The sequence below is a fragment of the Pecten maximus genome, chromosome 12 (assembly GCF_902652985.1).
Source record: "Pecten maximus chromosome 12, xPecMax1.1, whole genome shotgun sequence".
Lineage (NCBI taxonomy): Eukaryota > Metazoa > Mollusca > Bivalvia > Pectinida > Pectinidae > Pecten > Pecten maximus.
This window is the reverse complement of record NC_047026.1, coordinates 19,489,760-19,514,273: the sequence shown is the minus strand read 5'-3', so window position 1 is coordinate 19,514,273 and position 24,514 is coordinate 19,489,760. Positions and strand designations below refer to the sequence as shown.

The 24,514-nt window shown below is 36.4% G+C and overlaps 2 protein-coding genes across 2 annotated transcripts in view; one reads left to right on the top strand and one right to left on the bottom strand.

Moving 5' to 3' along the window:
- Positions 1 to 14,118, bottom strand: part of LOC117339410 (probable tRNA(His) guanylyltransferase) — a 41,608-nt gene extending 27,490 nt beyond the window's left edge. Inside the window, exons 1-2 of the mRNA XM_033900978.1 lie at positions 13,990 to 14,118; positions 4,722 to 5,483 (exon numbers count right to left, since the gene is read on the bottom strand). Of these exons, the coding sequence (XP_033756869.1) occupies positions 4,722 to 4,825 (104 nt within the window). The 5' untranslated portion in view covers positions 4,826 to 5,483; positions 13,990 to 14,118. The remainder of the gene's footprint in view (positions 1 to 4,721; positions 5,484 to 13,989) is intronic.
- A 668-nt stretch (positions 14,119 to 14,786) lies between these two features.
- LOC117339560 (E3 ubiquitin-protein ligase RNF103-like) lies at positions 14,787 to 21,840 on the top strand. Its single transcript, XM_033901240.1, has 3 exons — positions 14,787 to 15,427; positions 18,283 to 18,529; positions 19,315 to 21,840. The coding sequence occupies exons 1-3, from the start codon at positions 15,202 to 15,204 to the stop codon at positions 20,942 to 20,944; spliced, it is 2,103 nt and encodes a 700-aa protein (XP_033757131.1). The 5' UTR covers positions 14,787 to 15,201; the 3' UTR covers positions 20,945 to 21,840.
- Positions 21,841 to 24,514: the final 2,674 nt, after the last annotated feature.

Genomic DNA, 24,514 nt, shown 5'->3' with positions numbered 1-24,514 from the left:
GACGAAATTCAGCAAGCCCTGGTCTTTCATGATGTCTAAATGAGAAAAATGAGTAAAAAATGCTTCAAATGTGTGTGGCCACCCTTGGCCATCTTAAGATGTAGTATCCTCTTCCCTTTCTTGATACTTTATCGAGGCTGATAATATCACTTGTTAAATAACAAGTGATATCATCAGCCATGACTTTGACCTGTGATTCTCATGTTCAGTGTTAAAATCTTACACGATGTATTGAACCCAACACTTTTGTACATGTGACATGTATAATCTTGAAGAATAAAAATACATCTTTAATCTTCTGAAGGTGACTAGATTATCTACAGGGAATGAAGGTGGCTAGATTATCTACAGGGAATGAAGGTGGCTAGATTAACTACAGGGAATGAAGGTGGCTAGATTATCTACAGGGAATGAAGGTGGCTAGATTATCTACAGGGAATGAAGGCGGCTAGATTATCTACAGGGAATGAAGGTGGCTAGATTATCTACAGGGAATGAAGGTGGCTAGATTATCTACAGGGAATGAAGGTGGCTAAATTATCTACAGGGAATGGAGGTGGCTAGATTATCTACAGGGAATGAAGGTGGCTAGATTATCTACAGGGAATGAAGGTGGCTAGATTATCTACTTGGAGTGAAGATGGCTATAGATTATCTACAGGGAATGAAGATGGCTAGATTATCTACAGGGAATGAAGGTGGCTAGATTATCTACAGGGAATGAAGGTGGCTAGATTATCTACTGGGAATGAAGGTGACTAGATTATCTACAGGGAATGAAGGTGGCTAGATTATCTACTTGGAGTGAAGATGGCTATAGATTATCTACAGGGAATGAAGGTGGCTAGATTATCTACAGGGAATGAAGGTGGCTAGATTATCTACTGGGAATGAAGGTGACTAGATTATCTACAGGGAATGAAGGTGGCTAGATTATCTACAGGGAATGAAGGTGGCTAGATTATCTACAGGGAATGAAGGTGGCTAGATTATCTACTTGGAGTGAAGATGGCTATAGATTATCTACAGGGAATGAAGATGGCTAGATTATCTACAGGGAATGAAGGTGGCTAGATTATCTACTGGGAATGAAGGTGGCTAGATTATCTACTTGGAATGAAGGTGGCTAGATTATCTACAGGGAATGAAGGTGGCTAGATTATCTACTGGTAATGAAGGTGGCTAGATTATCTACAGGGAATGAAGGTGGCTAGATTTTCTACAGGGAATGAAGGTAGCTAGATTATCTACTGGTAATGAAGGTTGCTAAATTATCTACAGGGAATGAAGGTGGCTAGATAATATTATCTACAGGGAATGAAGGTGGCTAGATTATCTACAGGGAATGAAGGTGGCTAGATTATCTACAAGGAATGAAAGTGGCTAGATTATCTACAGGGAATGAAGGTTGCTAAATTATCTACAGGGAATGAAGGTGGCTAAATTATCTACAGGGAATGAAGGTGGCTAGATTATCTACAGGGAATGAAGGTGGCTAAATTATCTACAGGGAATGAAGGTGGCTAAATTATCTACAGGGAATGAAGGTGGCTAAATTATCTACAGGGAATAAAGGTGGCTAGATTATCTACAGGGAATGAAGGTGGCTAGATTATCTACAGGGAATGAAGGTGGCTAAATTATCTACTTGGAATGAAGGTGGCTAGATTATCTACAGGGAATGAAGGTGGCTAGATTATCTACAGGGAATGAAGGTGACTAGATTATCTACAGGGAATGAAGGTGGCTGGATTATCTACTTGGAGTGAAGATGGCTATAGATTATATACAGGGAATGAAGATGGCTAGATTATCTACAGGGAATGAAGGTGGCTAGATTATCTACTGGGAATGAAGGTGGCTAGATTATCTACTTGGAATGAAGGTGGCTAGATTATCTACAGGGAATGAAGGTGGCTAGATTATCTACTGGTAATGAAGGTGGCTAGATTATCTACAGGGAATGAAGGTGGCTAGATTTTCTACAGGGAATGAAGGTAGCTAGATTATCTACTGGTAATGAAGGTTGCTAAATTATCTACAGGGAATGAAGGTGGCTAGATAATATTATCTACAGGGAATGAAGGTGGCTATATTATCTACAGGGAATGAAGGTGGCTAGATTATCTACAGGGAATGAAGGTGGCTAGATTATCTACTGGGAATGAAGGTGGCTAGATTATCTACTTGGAATGAAGGTGACTAGATTATCTACAGGGAATGAAGGTGGCTAGATTATCTACAGGGAATGAAGGTGGCTAGATTATCTACAGGGAATGAAGGTGGCTAGATTATCTACTGGTAATGAAGGTGGCTAGATTATCTACTGGGAATGAAGGTGGCTAGATTATCTACAGGGAATGAAGGTGGCTAGATTATCGACTGGGAATGAAGGTGGCTAGATTATCTACAGGGAATGAAGGTGGCTAGATTATCTACAGGGAATGAAGGTGGCTAGATTATCGACTGGGAATAAAGGTGGCTAGATTATCTACAGGGAATGAAGGTGGCTAGATTATCTACTGGTAATGAAGGTGGCTAGATTATCTACAGGGAATGAAGGTGGCTAGATTATCTACCAGGAATAAACTGATGGTGACCAGATTATCTACTGGGAATGAAGGTGGCTAGATTAGCTACTGGGAATAAATTGAAAACGACGGAATTATCTACTTGGAATGAAGATGACAGGATTATCTACTTGGAGTGAAAATGGCTATAGATTATCTACAGGGAATGAAGATGGCTAGATTATCTACAGGGAATGAAGGTGACTAGATTATCTACAGGGAATGAAGGTGGCTAGATTATCTACAGGGAATGAAGGTGGCTAGATTATGTACAGGGAATGAAGGTGGCTAGATTATCTACTTGGAGTGAAGATGGCTATAGATTATCTACAGGGAATGAAGATGGCTAGATTATCTACAGGGAATGAAGGTGGCTAGATTATCTACTGGGAATGAAGGTGGCTAGATTATCTACTTGGAATGAAGGTGGCTAGATTATCTACAGGGAATGAAGGTGGCTAGATTATCTACTGGTAATGAAGGTGGCTAGATTATCTACAGGGAATGAAGGTGGCTAGATTTTCTACAGGGAATGAAGGTAGCTAGATTATCTACTGGTAATGAAGGTTGCTAAATTATCTACAGGGAATGAAGGTGGCTAGATAATATTATCTACAGGGAATGAAGGTGGCTAGATTATCTACAGGGAATGAAGGTGGCTAGATTATCTACAAGGAATGAAGGTGGCTAGATTATCTACAGGGAATGAAGGTTGCTAAATTATCTACAGGGAATGAAGGTGGCTAAATTATCTACAGGGAATGAAGGTGGCTAGATTATCTACAGGGAATGAAGGTTGCTAAATTATCTACAGGGAATGAAGGTGGCTAAATTATCTACAGGGAATGAAGGTGGCTAAATTATCTACAGGGAATAAAGGTGGCTAGATTATCTACAGGGAATGAAGGTGGCTAGATTATCTACAGGGAATGAAGGTGGCTAGATTATCTACTTGGAATGAAGGTGGCTAGATTATCTACAGGGAATGAAGGTGGCTAGATTATCTACAGGGAATGAAGGTGACTAGATTATCTACAGGGAATGAAGGTGGCTGGATTATCTACAGGGAATGAAGGTGACTAGATTATCTACAGGGAATGAAGGTGGCTAGATTATCTACAGGGAATGAAGGTGGCTAGATTATCTACAGGGAATGAAGGTGGCTAGATTATCTACTGGTAATGAAGGTGGATAGATTATCTACTGGGAATGAAGGTGGCTAGATTATCTACAGGGAATGAAGGTGGCTAGATTATCGACTGGGAATGAAGGTGGCTAGATTATCTACAGGGAATGAAGGTGGCTAGATTATCTACAGGGAATGAAGGTGGCTAGATTATCGACTGGGAATAAAGGTGGCTAGATTATCTACAGGGAATGAAGGTGGCTAGATTATCTACTGGTAATGAAGGTGGCTAGATTATCTACAGGGAATGAAGGTGGCTAGATTATCTACCAGGAATAAACTGATGGTGACCAGATTATCTACTGGGAATGAAGGTGGCTAGATTAGCTACTGGGAATAAATTGAAAACGACGGAATTATCTACTTGGAATGAAGATGACAGGATTATCTACTCGATGTGAAGATGTCTAGATTATCTAAATTTTAGGAGACAGCCCCTTTGGTCATGAGTACATGAACTAAACATTTTAAATGTTTCAAATTGGTTTACTAGATAAACACTTTGGTGACATGATGGGTTATGTACTAGTCCATACTCAACACCATGTAGTTAAAAGCATGTCTAGTCGAGGAGGAACCTCAGGTTTTCCGACTGTCATACACGGGAGAGACATGCATCAGAAAAATTTAAATCATACCCAGCACTGGCGATGGAGGAAACCTAGGTTTTCAGGCCTGTCATATACTGAAGAGACTTGGATCAGGAAAATTAAAATCATACTTCAGGCTATCTGGCCTTTCATACTCTGGGGAGACATGAAGCAGGGAAATTAAAATCATATTTGGGGGTTTCAGGTCAGTCATACTATGTAGACATGGATCAGGAAAAGTTATGAATGGTTTGAATTCGGAGAAATGATAAAGTAACTGAGAATGATTTCACAGTCTTTATCAGTGCCCCTATATAGAATACAACAGTATGTGTGATCAGTAATGGATATTATATATATAAAGTCAATATTTACCTGTGGAATGCCTTGCCATCGATCCGAACCACTATCCAACAATTAGGTAGGCACTTGTCCTCCGCCTCAAAATGTTTCACATATTCAAATTTACTCTTCGCCATGACTTAAAAAAATGTTAGCAGGATGAACTGAATGGAATAATGTTCACAATACTGGTACCATCACACAAGTCTGTTGAACTATTACACAGGACACAACAGCAGAAATATCCACCGGAATCCAGTCAACCATGTCAAATAAAAACAGAATCTAATGATGCGTGGTATGGTGTCCCGACTTGACTTTTTCCTTGTCTAAATCACAGAATTTAACAGGTTTCTCTGAATCGTAGGTTTAAATACCCAATATATGTCGGTATATGCCTTCTATAAATTGTACCTGTCGATTTAAAGGTCTCAATACACACTAAACCTAAACAATAATGACCGTCCTACTCCAGACTGGACTTTAAATTGGCCAGTTATTGCGTTGACAAGTCCAAGTTAAAGGCCAGAACCCACTGTCGCTCACAAACAATCTACCTGATCACTGAATGAGTATAATTCCTACCATACATGTAGAACGTATAACATTTCTGATTTGCTCCATCAGACTTGGAGAGATGTTTTTTTTCTTGGTGTCAAGATTAAAGGTTTCCGTCCAGCATACTGGTGTCCAAGGTTTAGGTTTCCAGCTCAGCGTACTGACTTCGGAAGTATTTCGCTGTCTCAGCTATCCTAGCCGTCCGACTTGACAGTTCTTTGCTCTGTGCACGCTCATCTAATAAAGATAGATATCATAACGGTACATATCATTCTACAGACAGCTCTAGTACTACACAAAACAATTGTATACTAACATAATTCTACATAATACCAGTCTGTTCTCGCATGATTGAACTTTTGTCTGGTACTCGACAGTATAGGACGAAAAAGGATCAAACGATCAAAGGTAGATATATATTAGACATATATATTAACTGAAGAACAAACAGACTGACACAGGATTCCTACTAGTCTCCCGAAGTATGAACAGAAAACAAACATGAGACTTGACACAAAATGTTTGCCATATCCGAGACTTTTAAACATTCTCCAGAACTTTAAATATTTTTCAAGGTTGACAGAAACAGTAAATGCTCAATTATAAATAGAGATATATGGCTATCTTGAAGGGTTTGAGGAGAGGTGTAGATATTTAAATTCTTTATCTATACATCTGTACATTGGAATTCAATGACAGACACAGTTACCGGGCAGGCCTCCATTGTACTGGAAATAGGATACATGTCTTCTCAAAGCGACGCAGCAAGTCACACTTTTGTTGTGACAATGTATTTTAACAAAACCTTGTAATCACCTGTTGCTTTAGTTGGACTATTTATGTCCTAACTAAGGGTCTTGTGATAGGGCATATGACCCGAATTTTAAATTGGCCCATCTTCTTATAAATGTGAAATTTTTTGTAAGTGGGCCACATCTCAAAACGAAGCCTTTGAAGTTCCTGTATAATAGTGCCAAATTAGGGAATCAAATTAGCCCTCATTTGACATTTCAATTCCCCATCATATACTTATGACATACATACCTGGTAATCTGGTAATGCATTACATCTGTACAAACGGATTCCACATAATATCACATTGCTTAATATCACAGTATGGTTAATGTCACATATGACTTAATATCATATCTACTTTTTGTCAAATCGTCTATGACAACTGACCTAATTATTTTATGAAAGAGGGATGTACTAGCTAAGAAGCATCATTTATTTAAGAAATAATTAACGATGATTCATGTATTGTTGCAGGATATACAACGAGGACGAGGATATTTTGCAATTAAATTAATAACGAGGGCCGCAGGCCTGAGTTATTAATTAAAATTTCAAAATATCCGAGTCCGAGTTGTATATCCTGCAACAATACATGAGTCAAAGTTGATTATTTCTATTCTACCATGTACTGTTTAGTTCTGAGATCTACCTCTTTCTAATAGAAAAACGGCAAAGAAACCCCGGGAAAACCTTGTAATTTATTTCTTGATAAAATATACATTTCTTTATACAGGCACTACAGTACTACGATCAAGAACATCTATCATATGGCATTGATTTTAAAAATTAAAAAAAAGGGGGATGAAAAAAAAAAAAAAAAAAAAAAAAGCGGCCTTCGTAGGAATCGAACTAGCGTCATGATAAAAAGGAGAGACTAACCCATTAGCCCACTCAGCTAAAGTAACCATATTATCAATGGGTGAATATTAGAAACATAACATTGTAACAGCCTTGACTTACGAGCGTGTATTATTGACATGAGCGTGTATTATTGGAAAATAATACATGGTTTTAAACCAATCAAAACTGGCGTTGCATAGCAAACATTGTAGAATTTCAAATCACTTTTCTTTGTGTTCATAATACATTGATTGCATTGTATTTTGCTAAAGGTGCTAAACCCTGGTTGACATATGAAGTGCTTGTCACAGAAATGCATAAAAGTCACCCAGTCAGTGTAAAAATACATCTTATTAACAAGTACATAATAAAAGCATCCCAAAAGTGATTGATTATAAGAGTTTCATCTATACCGGACTAAATAAAAGGTGCAGCTAGAGCACAATATTTCTTCAAGATGAAAATAATTTCATATCCACTTTAGATTTAAAAGATTAAAGAGAAGCTCAAACTTATGGAGGGTGGTAATTGTGTAAAAATATACAAAGGCCTATTTTTATACAGATGAATAAAATACTAACACATCTTCAGCGCTCTCATATTGAGGCTAGGCAAGAGTGTAGAATCTGAAGTAATCTGAAGATTTACCTCAACACGGTGAAAATGCTCAAGATTTGATGCCAAGTTTTCATTTTTTCTTTATTCATATATTGATATATCAAATGTTTCATAACAAATGAAAAAAAAAAAAAAAAAAAAAAAAACTAGTTCGGACAAATCTCAAAGGGTTTCATGTTTCATATTTTAAATTGGAATATGAACTTCACCTACATACGAGGAATTAATTGTAGGTATTCAAGCTTATTAAAACCCAGACAGGTAGAGCATTCTATTGCAGCCTGTCCTATTATATATTACCAGCTGTTAAATGATAATACAGTCAATATGTAAAACAGAATTTATCAAAGGAAAATTATGACCCATTTAATTTATCAATTGAACAATGCTTAACATATCATATTTATCTCAAACTTGAAGTTATTAATTCACCTAAGTTATAGAAGATACAGCAATTAAATGCCAAAATTCTATAAGTAGTGTAAAATGAGTCGCCTCCCCTAGTCGGTGTAGTTTTACATACATGTACGTGTTAAATACTGTCTCCGTCACTTAGTAGCTGACAGAGCATGCTACTTTGGCTCAGAAGGTAGACCTATGGATTATCACACGAGAGACCTGGTTTGATTCTTGGTGAAGCACTCAGTAGGAATGATTATTTTACCCTGTTCATTAACAATTGTATAATATTAGTAGGATAAACTGGATAGAGCACAAGATATTCAGCTAAAAATGACACAATAAACAATGATGAATCATACTGACGATGCCCTTATCTTTAAACATAATACAGTCAGTCATTTCCCAGTACAGCATACCAGGAAATGTTTCTAGTGTAATACTTTTTGTTTCCATGGTGACAGTGGGTTGTCTTACCTAGTTCCACTACATCCTACCTACCTTCAGTATTGTACGAAGTTCAACCCAAATTCCATCCTCAGCAGTTTTCAATGCTTTAGACACACCAGACGCCACTTTTATATTGAGTTGGATGTCAAGTCTAATAATAAGAATGGATTGGTTTGGTTTGGTTTATTTTGTTTAACGTCCTATTAACAGCTAAGGTCATTTAAGGATGCCCTCCCATGCGTGCAACATGTATGCGTGTGGTGAGTGTGTATGTGTGTTTTGGGAGGCTGCGGTTTGTTCGTGTTAAGTCTCCTTGTGATAGGCCGGAACTTTTGCCGATTTAAAGTGCTATCTCACTGAAGCATACTGCCGAAGACACCCAGCAGCACACCCCACCCGGTCACATTATACTGACAACGGGCGAACCAGTCGTCCCACTCCAAATATGCTGAGCGCTAATTAGCAGGAGTAGCAACTACCATTTTAAAAGACTCTGGTATGTCTCAGCTAGGGGACAGAACCCAAAACCTTCCTCACAGCGGCGAACGCTCAACTAAAGGCCAAAAGTGAGGCATTGTCAAGGGAGACATTAGGAAGAACAAAGTTGTTAAGAAAGAAGAGAAAAGATAAGATCCTAAGTTTAGTCGCCTCTTACAATCATGCAATGGGGGCAGCAAGTACAATTCTTACGCCCTACCTGCAGGGCAGAATAAGAATGGAAGTGTAACAGCAGAGGAAAATTGCAACAACCAGACCAGGACTCAAACCCAGGTCCTCCGAACTCTAGACCGACACTCTAACCATTTGAGCTATCAGCCCAGTCTATTTCCACTATATTCCTCCCTCCTTCAACAAAATCTTAGACCCCAAAGACACAGGAGACCCTGTACCAACTAGGTGGGTATTTATTTGGGTGCCAAATGTAACAGGAGAGGAAAATTGCAATGACCAGACCTGCACTCGAACCCAGGACCTCCAAACTCTAGACGGGTGCCCTAACCAGGACCACAACCATGGCCACTGGCATTCAGTCCAGTTCACTACATAGAGATGCTATTCATACCCAGATATGAATAATCACGAGGCTCAATGAACCTGTATTGCTTATATAATTACCTGCTACTAATGTAACTTTTAAAGTTCATTTGAACATTTTTGTAGCCCTCCATCCTAGCATGCCACTGGCCAAATATCACGACATTGGTTTTTTTGGTTTATGAGAAGACATCTTTATTAAGTTTTTAAAACATTTGACGTCTATGACCTTTAAAGTGGGTTAAGGTCATTCATTTGAACAAACTTGATAGCGCTTCCTCCCAGCATGACACTAGTCCAATATCATGACCTTGGGCCTCTCTGGTAATAAGTTGTTTGAGGTTTTAAACAATTTGATCCCTGTGACCTTGAAAATAGTTCAACAGGATTCATTTGAACAAACTTGGTAGCCCTTTGTCTCAGTATGACTGACCCAAGATCAGGAACCTGAGCAGTTTGACTATTGAGAAGTTGTTTAAAGGGAAAAATTGATAGGGAACAGATGATGACCACTGCATGGTGGCAAATTAAAGCTAATTTTTTTTCAGGTAAATGAGTTTCAAAAAGTCAAATTCACTGGCTAGGCATACAATACAGCCAATATTAGATTAACCACTTCTGTTTGGCAAGATTTGGCAAATGACCTAGTCAAGATCTGCCAAATATATATGTGTAGTTATATAATACAAAATGTACTCTATAATACTCTACTGTCATTTATCATAGATATCAAATCAATTCCAAGTGTCCACTGCTTGGAAGTTTCTATTTGTTATAAATCCTTCTTAATCCCCTAGTTTAAACATATTTCTGTTGCTTTGTATACAAAATAAATAGTGAAAATTCTGCTACAGAATAAACCTTCACAATATCAATGATGTCATCAAAGTTGATGCACAAATATGATGACATAACATGGGATTAAATTAGACAGGAACAATGATAATGCCTAGATACAAAATCAATGAGCCCAAGGGGGAGTAGAAAGTTTAAAGTCTAGTTAGCTTAGCTGAAACTTAGCGAACCAGTTATACATTGTTCCAAATATTTAATTGTTATGAAAGATATTCTGGTAGTGAGATACATGATAATGAAATTAACATCATGATAGGAATATATAGTTTGAAAATTTTCATTTTTCATTTTTTCTACAAATTTCTGTAACGCAGTGAACCATACTTTTGGATGTGTGTCTGATATGTGTGTGTCTGATAGTCAATCAATGTTAGGAGTAGCACTGGGCTGTTAGATTGATCAGGGAGGTTTAAATCTTCACTGGTACATTTACTGTTACATATATGCAATATTACCTACATTGATAAACATGTGATAATCTGATATAATGTTGGACTTGACACATTTCACCTTTATTGATCACATGTTTACAAGGTAATAACAAAAGAACAAGACAACGGTCACTGCCTACCGGTGTAAATGTGGAGAACGTAGGCCACCTTACTATGTCAGGCTAGTAAAAATTTCCCTTTAGCCTAGTTGTAGGATGTCTGCTCAGAGAGTGATGGGTTACTAGTATGAGGAGAAGTGTGGGCAGGATTTTTTCATTTCTCCTTTCTATTACAGATTTGATGCCGTTGACCACTCCTAGTGCAAGCGTTAGTAAATTAAGAGGCTTCCTTGGAATCAAAGAACCTGGGGGATCATCTTTGGGGGCCTAGACTTCATGAAGGAGGGAGTAGTGTAAAAGTGGAGAATATAAGCCACCTTACTACATTGTAGCTCAGGATAGCAAGAATATCCCTTTAGCCTAGTGGTAGGAGGTCTGCTCAGAGAGTGAAGGGTTACTAGTATGAGGCCAAGCGTGGGCTGGTTTTTTTCATTACTCTTTCCTATAACAGAGGCCAAGCGTCAGGTTTTTTTTCTGTATTCCTTCCTATTACCGATTTGGTGCTGTTGACCACTCTTGTGGAAAATATAGCAAATTGAAAGGATTCCTTGGAATCAGAACCTGGGTTGTGGTCATCTTTGGGGACTTTGTGAAGGAGGTAGCAGTGTAAAAGTGGAGAGAAGGGGGAATTTCCCTTAAGCCTTTAGCTAGTGGTAGGATGTTCACTCAGGGAGGGAGAGGTCACTAGCATAGGCAGGGTGTTTTTCATTATTAAGTACCAGAATTAGTAAGACTCGTGGACAAGCTGATCATGTGGGGTAGTGGATATAATCTCGCCTTGTTACATCAAAATCACCTGTTAACTTCAATCTGGGTCAACATGTGTTATTGAGATTAACTTGCATCAATTAATTCAGAGTTGTAAAAGAAGCTGTTTATTACCTGGTCTTTACTTCGCCCTAACAATGAGAATGGTTTGAATAATAAGACGTTAAAACGAGAACCCTATGGACAAATTCCCAACCTCAGTGTTTACATACAAAGCACAAATACGAACTGTGGGGTAGAAACTTTCGCTTAGTCAATCCCTAGCTGTAGCGTGTATATTACTTCATTTTTATGAGTGGATGAAAAGCAAGTCAATGGTAGTTCCATAACTATCACTTAATTTTACTATTTATATACAACTGTTGAAACTATCATTAGGGACAGAATTTGTTTTTGTTAACAGAAAGAAACATTTGCCTCCTTTTATCAACTGAAAATATCTTAACTATTGTTAGAGTTTTGGATGCACAGGAATTACAAGAGTTCATCTGAATTCCGATACGTATACTGATAGATGATGTTTTGCGTTTAAATATTCAATGCTTCACAACCCTGTAAAATGTACTCATTCTCTGCCCCCTGTACAGTCAAGCTATAGCTATAATGACAGAGAGAAACAAAGGGAAGTAACTCTAATACATCAGAATGACATGTACTATGATGTGACTTGCTTCTGTCCACTTCCAATTTTGCTGGGCTAACAGAAAAGAAAATACCAGTATAATACCCATTTGTTAGCTTCAATTTATTTTATTTCAGCCTTAAAATCCTCTCGCTATTAACAGAATGATTTATTGTCAGTCAAGTTTGTCCCTAAACTTCGGACCCAAATGACTTTGACCATTGGTCAGTTGACTACTTGTTTAATTTCAACCAACTTTGCTTCATAAAGTCATATCAGAATTTTCAACAATGAAAAGATAACAAGTCTGGCTTTAACTCTTTTACAAACTTTGCCTCATGGTGCCATAACAAATTGTAGTTTATTAGTGAAAAGATACAAAATTTGACCTTGACCTTTGGGCTGAATATCCTGGACCTTTGGCTTCGAGTTTTGACCTCAACATACATGTACGTTTGTGTGAACTTATAACAAAAATGACCCTGGGCCTCTTGGTCAACGAGATGAAGTTTTTGAAAGATTTTAACACATTTGACCCCTGTGGCGTCGACCCTAACAGTAAGACAGTGATCGAGTCATTCATTTTAACAAAGATTTTTGCTATATAGACATGACATTTATAGACAGGTTTTTATCATATAGCTGTGGCATTTATAGACCTTTTTTGTTATAAAGAGGTGGCCTTTATAAACAGGTTTTTAATATAGTAGTGACCCTTATAGCCAGTTTTTTTTGTATGAAGTCATTGTAAATACAGGCAGGTTTTTGCTGTATATACATACATGGCCTTTATACCCAGTTTTTTTGTTTTATATCCGAGTCATTTACAGGCAGATTTTTGTTATTTAGAAGTTATCTTTATAACCAGGTTTGTGATATTAACTTGATAAATATAGCCATGTTCCTATATACAATGCAGACATGATTGGCCTTTATAAACAGGTTTATGATAAATGCCATGACAAATACAGACAGGTTTTAATTTTACATACCTAACCTTTATAGGTAGGTTTTTGTATGTGGACTTCTGAGGTTATTGGCCGTGTATTGTAAGTTTCTTTTTTCTCGTGACAAGGCCTTCTTATGTTGACTTCAATCTTGACTTTGTCTCACAATGTAGAACCGGTCTTTAGGAACCAAAATCTTTCTAACTTTTTCAAGCCTATGTTTTAACTTACCTCATAGTCAAAATATAAGAATACTATAAATATGCATGTTGACAGTGTACTGACGGGGCACAGGGTCATGTATAGTATATTACTGATTATTCTTACTAATTTTTCCCAGTTGTTCGTTCACATTTCAGTGTAATCTGTAGCAGAAGCTAAAATAAAATTCTTTAAATGCATGATGCATAAAAAAATTGAATTAAAACTTTCGAAGATTGACAAAAACATCTGACAAAGTAAAGAAACAAGCACAAGGGTAGGTACAATCTTATAACAAGGAGGACATGTTTTTATTGAGGTACTTCTCATCGAGAGTATAGGTATACCTGGGTTCGGAATGATGACATTTCCATCTATATTAGAAATAAGGAGATAATCTCCTTTCTTCTTCTTCTTCTTCCATATGCTGCGATATATTTTACTAAAAGGTTTCAGTGCATTAGTCGCAGTTTTTTGGCATCTTTGGAGGTGGCATTTGTGGATGACATGTTAAGACTAATTTAATTAATAATATAGTTATTAGATCTAGACTAGATCATGTTAAAAACAAATGGTTCTCAAAATTGCATCATTGGCTGCAAGTGCAATACAAGAATGAAGTAATTAACCCCGGCCGGTTAGATATGTAAAGTCACTACTTACCGAGTTTTTTTATTTTCAATTTCTAGGTCAGATTGAAGCAAACCAGTTTCAGTAGCCTGTCAGAATGATTACAGTGGTGGACACTGTGTACACCTCATGACAGCTAGTAACACGTGCACCCTTTCACAATTTTCGTAAACAGTAAACAAGTAATAAAAAACCGAACAACTGGAAATAATTCCGGTTACTATTTCCGCAATGACACAAGAACGTAAAGCATTTGTATTACATTAAATGAAATAATTTTAAAAAATATATGTTTTTATATATTATATATGAGTAATATATAGCAAACACAATATTTTATTTCAATGTTGTTAAAATATTACATTCCGGGTAAAATATTCAGATGCCTGAAAATTAACGTTGTTAGACTTTTAATTGGTCTATGTCAACAGAACGCTTTAAATGGACGAATCTGTTGGATTAATTTCAAAATTGGTTCCAAAATTTATTGTTTTATTAAAATATTTTTTTTTTTGCACAGAACATAAGTTTTTAAATATATGTGTCAGCTAACTGATGTTTTTTTTCAAACTCATTTTTGTGCAAACTTGTTCGAGTGGCCTCCCTTGTAACCATTTTCTGATTGCATCATGCATACATGCATAACGGAAAAAGCTCACAAAACAATCAAAAAGGGGGGGGGGGGGGGTCGAACTGCGACATCTCGCTCTCTGCTTAGACAGATAAGACAGCTATAGGCCTAACACATCATAATTTAAATCAGTCTATATAATTATACAGTATATATTCGCCGATCCGGATCCGCTGAACGAGTTTAGAATTAGACACGATTGCAATCACGTGATCTGTTTTGACAGTAGCCATATTTAGATCAAGAGTCGACGGTGGAGTTGGAAACTGCATTAGAATGTCATTACCAGGAAAGGACACGGGCCCATATATGTAAACCACACCTTCTGTGTGCCACTTCTGTATGAAAATGTCGGTCTCACAGGGCAGTGTAATTGCGTCTGTGCATTTGCAGACATTTTGTGTTTGACAGTTGGCGCGCCTCGATTTGTTGACACGTCAAATTCAGTCCCAAATTCAGTCACATCGAACGTGCAAACTTGTGGAATTACATTGCATTTACCGACAACCATTGCAAGCAGTTCCGTTAATTTTCATATATTTTTGCCCGCTATTCATTCACCTCAAATTTGATTAAGATCTTTGAATTCGGATAATATTCGACAACAATTAAGAATGTGGCTGAAGTTGGTTTTAGTGATAATGTATGTGATGGTCTTGTTCGTCCTGGCTCGCATTCTCGAGACCGTGACCTGGGCTGAGTCTGGTAACATATCCCGTCGACTCTTGGATCCAATGACGATGTCGGTGCTGAAGTTGAAAGCCCTGCTTGAACAAAGGGGTATAAGCTATGAGGGTGCTGTGGAGAAAAGGGAGCTTGCCGACCTTGTAGAGTCCACTGGTCAGTTCATATCAATATACATGTTTATATGTTATTCCAACGATGTTGAAGGTTGACATAGCGAGGAATTTATGATTTGCGCAGCAGTACAATGGCACAATAATGTTGCATAATTAATCGCCAAACCAGTAGTCTCTTATGTTATAGGAGTGTGTACAGTATATATACCCTCGACCTATAGCTATAGCCACCCGAATCTACCGCCATCTTCGCATACTACCACCCAAAGCTCTGGAACGGATTTCCCTCCTACATGTAACCCTGGTAAATACTAGCCGCAATATACCGCTCGGCTAGAGAGATCTTAATCCTCTTTAGCTCGATCAGTTGAGCGTAAGACTAGTAAGCCAGAGGTCGCGGGTTCGATCCCTAGCGGAGGCAGTGATTTAAATTTAATTTATCATGCGCTCTGTTACATACATAATTCCCTCGTTAAGTTATAGCCACCCTCACATACCGCCATGTTTGTTAAAATATAAACACCCCAAAATCACTATATATTTACCTCATTGATATTGCCATTTTGTTCTCTTTATGGTGATCGAGCTATTGAGGAACTCTTTATAATTAGTGTTCTATTTGTAGACATAGGACATTTCCTGTTTTCACTTGCAAATCGTACAGGTGACAAAGCGTTATGCTTGGATGATTTTCTATCACTGAGGTAGATCAATATTCGGATGTTGTTTTTATTACGTCACATCCACCGACACTTATAGTTTGGTTTGGATTAAAAGCAGGACTGATTTCCTCACTTTGTGTTCCTATTGGTTATGGTATGAACATTTGGCTTCGCCAGTTTAGGTGGAAAAGCCATTGCCAAATACTTTTGCATTAAGATCGACAGATAATAACGGACGGCATGCGGCAAAAGCAGATCAATATTATGTCTATTTCCAGAAATTTGTGACTTATATATACGCCTGTAGAATAATTAACTGACGAATTTACATTATTTACATGTATATTGTAAATCGTGTAACGTTGTTACAGCGAGATTATCTGCATAACGTTGGTAATGCAATGCAATGTCTTATATAATTTCATGGTTGTACTTTCGATAATTCAATACTATCGCCACCCTCATTATACCGCCACAACTGCCATGGACGAAATGTGGCAATATAACGAGGGTAGACTATATGATCAAAGTACAGGTGTTACTGACAGTTTATTTATCCTATGTACATTTATAATTAGATGCCCTGTAGTGAGCCTTTGGCTGATGTCCTTTAAGACCAATTGGTCAAAGATTGATTATGACAAAATATCTGATTCTCTATATTATGTAATAATTAGTCTAGATCTTTGACTAATGAGCATATTAAACACCTATGGTTTGAGATCCAGCGTTCAATTTTCAGTCTGGTCTTTGCATTTTTCCTCCCCTAATACATTTGTTGCCAAACTATAAATATTCATAGAAGGTGATATCTAAAGGTCTCCTGTTTTTCTTTACGGTCAAAGACTTATAGATAAGTGCTCTAATACCATGCCATATATATACAGTAGCTTGAAGATTGTGCATTTACCAAATTTTATGCACAGAACATTTTCAATATGAAATGACAATTGTCCATACAGTATTAGCAAGCAAACAAGAACAGAAAATATAGAAGAAAACAACAACAACGGAAATTATAAATATTTATCAGTCTTAAATTAACCATTCCACAGTATACAGTTGTTTCATGCCTTATCAGTCAATCGTCAAAACTCCTCCCCGAGGTGTTGGTACCAACCTGATGAACTGTTTCCCGAGGCTGCAGGCCTGAAAAATCCACGATTTCACATATAGGCTATTTTATTCAGCTGAGGAATGCGTAAAAATTCTTCAATAAACTGTTATTTCCGGCTTTGGTGCATTTTCAAACTCCAAAGTTATCGTTTTTTTGGCCTCACAATACACTGTAAGAATTCATGTATATTCATTATATCATTTTATGTGGTAGCCAAATCCCTGTTTTCAATTAGATGTAACGAACCCTGATTAGAGATTTCTTTGAACCTTTCTGACTTGGAATCTACTATTTACAAATCACGGTCAGAAAGATACTTCATTGTAATTATTTGGGTGTTTGGGTGTGTGTGGATGTTCTTCACCAGTCAACAGTCAAAAATATTGACTGGCCAACAGTCGAAAATACTAATTATTTACATAGAGAGTCTGGAAAAAAATATTTTGGTTGCATAGACTTTGTAAAGGGAAGTAACTCAAAACCAGCAGAACTTTCTAAGTAATTTGTTCTTTATTAAGGGGAGTACACTGTATTCCAATGAAAAAAAAAATGAAAAAAAATGTGTAAATCATAACTCTGGTAGTACATGTATATTATGATTATTTTTAGGGATTGAGAGTATAAATACAGGTGTGCCATAAATTCAGTAATTCTTTTTATAAAAGTTTAGGTCTCCTATTGGTTGATTGGTTCAGGATTATTACCTGCGAAAGGTGGTAATCCTTAGGATGATGGTTCTAGTTGATCATAATCCTAAATATTGCTGAATATCCGCATTGCTCCTAGCTCCCAGAATGTTCCCAAATTCTTCATTACTAATTAAACTGCCTCTTCTATGTGAATCATAATTTACTGAATACTAGTCAATCATCCATTTTTCTGCAGATTAAGATAAAAGGAAATATCAACTCGATAATATAGTACAATTGGGTACTCTAGTTACCAGTACACTATGACCTACTTTCCACCATTTTTTTTCTCAAGTCTTGTAGAGTATCAATCTGATTGAAATCATCTGTCCATGGATTCGTTACTCTGTTGCTACTGTATAAGTAGCACAAGTTGGGACTCGCATAGATTTATCACAGTATACATTATATATTGTCTGTCTGGCAGGTCCTGTCATGGAGGAAGCAAGCCCTGAGGCAGCCCTGGAGGAAAACTCCAGCATGACCAACTTCACAGGGGAAGCTCATTTCCTGGAGCAGGTCGAAGACTCCAAAGACAGTGTTTGGTTGGTTGAAGTTCTCAGCAAAGGTCGTCAAATCAGCGCCCTCTCTGATACAAGCTGGCTAGAATTTCGAAAAAAAATGTCAAGATTTGGAGTCAATGTGGGAATTTTTGACTGTCATCTTGATAGAAAGTAAGTTGTTTTTCTTTTTTTTTCCAGTTTGAAGCAAAACTTGTACTGAAATACACATGCAGGTTATTCATTTATAAGGCACACTTTATTATCACACAAGAGGCCACTGGATGACCAACTATTGATGGGTACAGACTGTTTCTGTTACAATATCGGTGTTAAACCTCTCCTCTGACATTGGAGTACAGTTATAGTCAAAGTTGCTGTCAATCACAAAACTTATACAAAAACTGTCCATTTGGGTAGGTGCTGGTGGAAAAATTGTTTTGGGATGTAGGTGTTAAGGGTAGAAACGTACTGGTATTTGACTCATCCCATTATTGTATCCCGTGCACTTACTAATCTAATCCACATCAGGCTATTTCCTCAAAGCTTTTCTTGAGTATCTAATTGTCGCTAGAATTATGACCCTGACTGTTAATAGGACGCTAAAAAAAAAAAAAAAAAAACCAAAGTCACTAGAATTGTCCACAGTGAAGCACATTTTCATTGTTGTTGAGACCGATTTCCAAACGTCCAGACACCTGGGGACCTCCAAATGACAACAAAAAAGACAGATATACAAACTACAGTATATACAATACCATCATTTCTCTAGAATAGACTTCATTTGAAGTGAACTTCAGTCTGTTTTAGTTTGGGGATATCCCTTTGATCCAATCCTGATTTCTTATAGCCAGTGTGTTATTAATATTACTGGAAAATATTTGCAGTTATTGCCTGAAATATTGATAGCCATACAGGAATATTATGTTTGCTTACTATACAGTTTTCATTTATTTCAGATTTTGTTCCAAGAAACATTGGCACGATTCTCATCTTATCCTTGGTCTTCCTCAAGAATTCAAAACCAAGGCAGTAGTTAAGTTATACAGTTACCAAGGCCAGTATCGTCAACAGAACATATTCAATTGGATAAAGGAAACAATGTCGAAAAAGGTATATCGGATCCGCTCATGTGAAGAACTGAAGAGGGAATGGCTGAAATTCAATCAAGGAGATTCTACTGCAGAGATCCGCATGGTCATGTTTTCTGACATAAAAAATCCGCCTTTGTTTTTCTCTGCAGTAAGCATTAAGTTTCCAGGGAGAGTGAAGTTTGGCATCATGAACAATAAGTCGCTGCTTAAGAAAGACATTTTGAAGGAGTTTGACTGGGGTATTCCCCCTAGATATGTTATAATTACTGCAGAGGAAGTTACTGTATATGGTAATAAGACTATAGAAAACATCACTTACAAATCCATGGAAGTTTTTCTGAAGACGCTATACCCAAGTTTGAATGACATTTTTGTATTGAGTTTAGTACTCTGTAATTTCACAAGCTTATTTGAACCATTTCTTGTGCAAGGATCAGTGTTAAAGAGACTTTTTAAGTTTATTGTTTGCATCTTAAAAAATAACACTGTTCTTTTGTTATCTTGGATAATATTGTTGACAGTTTTCCAACTCAATACAATTTCATTTATGATAGAATTTGGATTGAAATGTATCCGCATTCTTGGACTTTCTGAAGTTGGTTCGTACATACGACAAGATTATAGTTTCTATACCGCTCATAAATATTTTAGCGGATTTTCGTTTGTTATGTACGTTTCCATTGTGGGGATTTTGGTGTATAGATTTAAAGATCATGAAGCTGAGCAATTCAATCCAAATGAGTGGAACTTTTCCGAATTTCGAACTTTGGAACATTTATTTTATCCAACAGCAAGTCTTTTCTTGGCATCTCAGAGAAGAAGATTCATCGATTATGAGGATATGCCTGATGATACGGTCATGATTTCGACAGATTACATCTGTAACCTTCCTGTTTGGAACCACAAACTACTTCCAATTGTCAGCTATAACAAAGGAACTTTTCAAGATGCACATTTCGATAGTGAATCAGAAAGGATTTCATCCCAAGATGATTCAAACAACAGTGAAAATAAGGTTGTCTTCCATGAAGAAAAATATCAGGAAGTTAATCAAAAGGATGGGCCTCTTAACGGTGTTTGTTGTGAGGATGGTAGGAAAGAAATGTCTGAATTGAAGTCGGAGGTGCAAACAAGCATGAAAGTGGATAAAGCGGTAGCAAGTAATGGGAAATCCAAACAAAACACTGATAATACTAATGGTGCTGTGTCGGACCAGGCAATAAATCCAAAGCACATCTGTGATGATGACATGAAACAAAATGGGGTGCTGTGCGGGGCTCCCGAGGGAATGCTGGTGGAGATCCGATGTGGCATCTGTCTTGAGGAATATGAGATGGACACAAAGCTTTGTGGACTGCCCTGTGGTCATTGTTTCCATCGTACCTGTATCCTGACCTGGTTGGTTAAGGATACTAGTAATGATAACCACTTTTGCCCATTTTGTCGCTGGCCGTCGTACAAACAGAAGCAGGCAGTTCATCTTCACCAAGAGTAGTATCAAAAGTCATGTAGTAACTTGTTCTATACTGTAACCTTCAGCAAGTTTTCAAAATGGTATATTAGAGTCTAATTAACAGAAGCCATTTATGGTTTTTACTCCAGATGGTAATTTTGAATTGCTTTGTGAAATTTACTTTAAATTTGCAAAATAGAATGGCAAGGATGGTGTTCATAAATGCATTGAATGACCTATCGTGCTATATATGAGCCCAATGATCCTACCATGTGCGTATTGTAATTTGAGATTGATCAGAAATCAAGATAACTGTCTCTTGGCGATAGACAGTTCAATATATCTCAAGAATCAATAGGACATTCTGATTGGGTTTTCTCACGTTTAATTTGTTGTAGGTTTCCAATAATACCTGCTATATTTATATTTTATTCATCATCTTGGCCATTCTAAAGACATCTTGTTAAATATTAACTTATTTATAATTTAATCATGACTCATTCAGAGATCAGGTAGATTGAATAAGAAAACTATGGTGATTACAAAAATGTATCATGTTATATTTGAATTCTGTATATCATGTGAATAGAAGCATGTTTTTGTCTAAATTTTGTCTAGATCTGTACTCTTTCATTGGTTGTCTATATTTGCTAATATGTATTCACCTTTTAGGATTTTTGTTTTACATTTCAGCTTTGTGGCATACATATAAAGGAAGAAAAAAGTTTCTTTAGATATGGTGAATCATTGATAATTAAGAAGTTTGTTGCATTAAACCTGATTTGAGATTTGATATCGGTTAATGTCCTGAAGCTTTATTTGATTCTGTACATGTAATCCTATGAAAACTAGTGATACTATAATCGTAACCATATACATGTATTTAAGCATTGAACGGCTTTCAGTTGGCATTCATAGTCAATATGAATGCCAACTGAAAGCCGTTCAATGCTTATATTTACCATCTGCGATTTTTTATTTGTCGTGCAATTTTTTTTTTGAAATTTTCAAATTCATATTTCAGTTGGCAGTTCATAAGCTGGTGAACTCGCTAGCGCGCTTCATGGAATTTGCCTCTGTCCAGTTGGAATTCATATTGACTATGAATGCCAACTGAAAGCCGTTCAATGCTTATATTTACCATCTGCGATTTTTTATTTGTCGTGCGATTTTTTTTTGAAATTTTCAAATTCAAATTTCAGTTGGCAGTTCATAAGCTGGTGAACTCGCAACTGAATTGGTAGGGTTATATAGTGGCAGTGCCATACAATGGTAAATATATAATGATAAACATCAGTATGATGTCCATAGTGTTTGGTTGTATAAAATATCACATTTTTGTTTGTTTTTGTTTTAAATCAGACATTTGAAGAAATAGATAAAATTACCATAGTTTTGTGTGTAGTAGATCATCATGATATTATAGGGACCACATTCATGAAAGTATTTTGTGTAAAAATTTTGCAATTTCTGATGATGATTCACCATGGAATAGGTCATTGGGAATAGAATGAAAAACTTGAGACAGTTTTGACACATGAATGTTATTGTAAACAAATCAGAAGTAAGGTCATGGGACTTCCTAAAATCATGTTGTCTATTGCACATTTCAAGAATGTGATGAAGACTTCCTGGTCATACAAAAATATTTTGGTAACATGTATATCTATCCACCAATAAGCCCCTGTCCACAAATAAGCCCCCACTTTTCATTTATGCAGAATCGTCAGTTCTAAAATAAGCTTAAAGTAGGTCACAAATATGCCCTTCCTAAACTTTAATATTTACTTAACATTTATGCTAGGGGAAGGCATATATATTTGAAGATGAATACTGTACTGAACTTTTAAAGTAAATTTACACTAGGGGAGGGGGCTTATTTGAAGATAAATATAGTATATTATTTTTATTGTCCTTATATACTTTCTGACATGAACTACATTTGTATTAAGCAGATTTTACAATGGAATCCAATTCTGACAAAATCTTATCTTGATCTATGCTCCCTTTCTGTAAACCATTTTGTTAACCACACTCTGATACTGTACTAACTTAAACAAGAAAACTTGAGCTTACTTGTAAATCAAGGTATGATTTTAATCAGATTGCAATATGGATTAATAGTTGTTTTTAAGTGTTATATGGAAAATCATTTGTTTTTGTTCATTTATTATAGATCTATAAATGTTACTTCTAGGTTTCTAATTTTCCATAACACATCTTGTGTTTAATACAATGTTAGATTTGTTAGTATTTATGCTGACTGTCGAATACTGATGTTTTCATGAAAACTTTTAAGTACTCAGTGTATATCTCAATAATTTATAACAGATCTCAAATTCCATACTTATTACTTAAGAACATTTGGAGAAACTAAACTTTCATTTTATAAACACAAGAGTACAGCAGGGCTGATCAATATATGCCTGTTGAATGCCATATAGTGTTATATACTGTCTTGTATTGAAATAAGATTTGAATGGTTAGCTGGTATGCAATAAATCTCACTTTTCATTACAAAGTAAATTTTTGATTTTCTAACAATATGAAGAAAACAAGTAATTAAAATTTAAAAGTCTTTGAGGAAAACAAGTACATGTAATCAAAAGTCTCCAACCCATTATAAACACAACTTCATAGCTATAAAGCCCACCAAGTTTCAAAGAAATCGGTCGGAAAATGCAGGAGATCGCCCTACAGATTAATGCACTAGAAATAAAAAAAATAAAGGGCAACAACTCTTGTAGGAATAGATCTCTGGACAGACAATGCTATACCAGAACCTGTCAATTGACGAGGTATATAAAAGTCTTTCAAAGGTATGCTGCTTGTAAGTACACCATCCATATGGTTAGATCTTCACATTCTTATTCATAAATTAAAGCCTCACTGAAAATCCCCAAAGTATAGACTTTTATAGAAAAGATTATGGACAAACCTGTCTATAAAGGCTAATTGATCATATAAAAGTGACTTAATAGACAGGTAGCCATTTTGCAGAGGTTCATATATGATTTGTTTAATTGGAATCCAAAGCATGGCCTATAGACAGTTTTTTTTTTGTTATATACAGGTGTTAAGTGCAGGTTAGCTGTATGTATTTTTTACTTTGCTACTTATACTTGCATTGGATTATTGTGCTCCAAGTTGCTGAGGTGGGCAGAGTAAACATTTTGGGAAGTTATGTTCCTTCAACACATCAAACCAGAGGGGCTATATATACTGTAAACATGGTCATTTCAGTGGGGAGTTAATTTAGCGTTTCAATAGCTATATAGGTAAGCTTTAAAGCTTAGGGCTTATTTCCACTTTATATATTTAACCTATTCAATGAATACCACATACAGCACAAAATAATATATGTGGGATTGAATTTATGTATGTGAAGGGCTTATGCCTGTTCAGGGTAAAAAAAAATCTTCTCTAAAGTTTCCATGTTTACAGTATTGACCAAGAAAATTGTCATATCAGTGTATGGCTATTAACCAAAATGTAACTTGTTATTTATGCAGTTTTGTTAATGTTTCCTCTTCATTTTTTGTTTATTAATTTTCAGTCTATTGTCTTTAATGTTCAAACATCACTTACTAGATCCATGTTATTTCTGAATTT

Coding starts and splice junctions, on each gene's coding strand:
- LOC117339560 (XM_033901240.1), top strand. CDS start 15,202: ATGTGGCTGAAGTTGGTTTTAGTGATAATGTATGTGATGGTCTTGTTC. Junction 15,428..18,282: donor CGACCTTGTAGAGTCCACTG/GTCAGTTCATAT, acceptor TCTGTCTGGCAG/GTCCTGTCATGGAGGAAGCA. Junction 18,530..19,314: donor GACTGTCATCTTGATAGAAA/GTAAGTTGTTTT, acceptor CATTTATTTCAG/ATTTTGTTCCAAGAAACATT.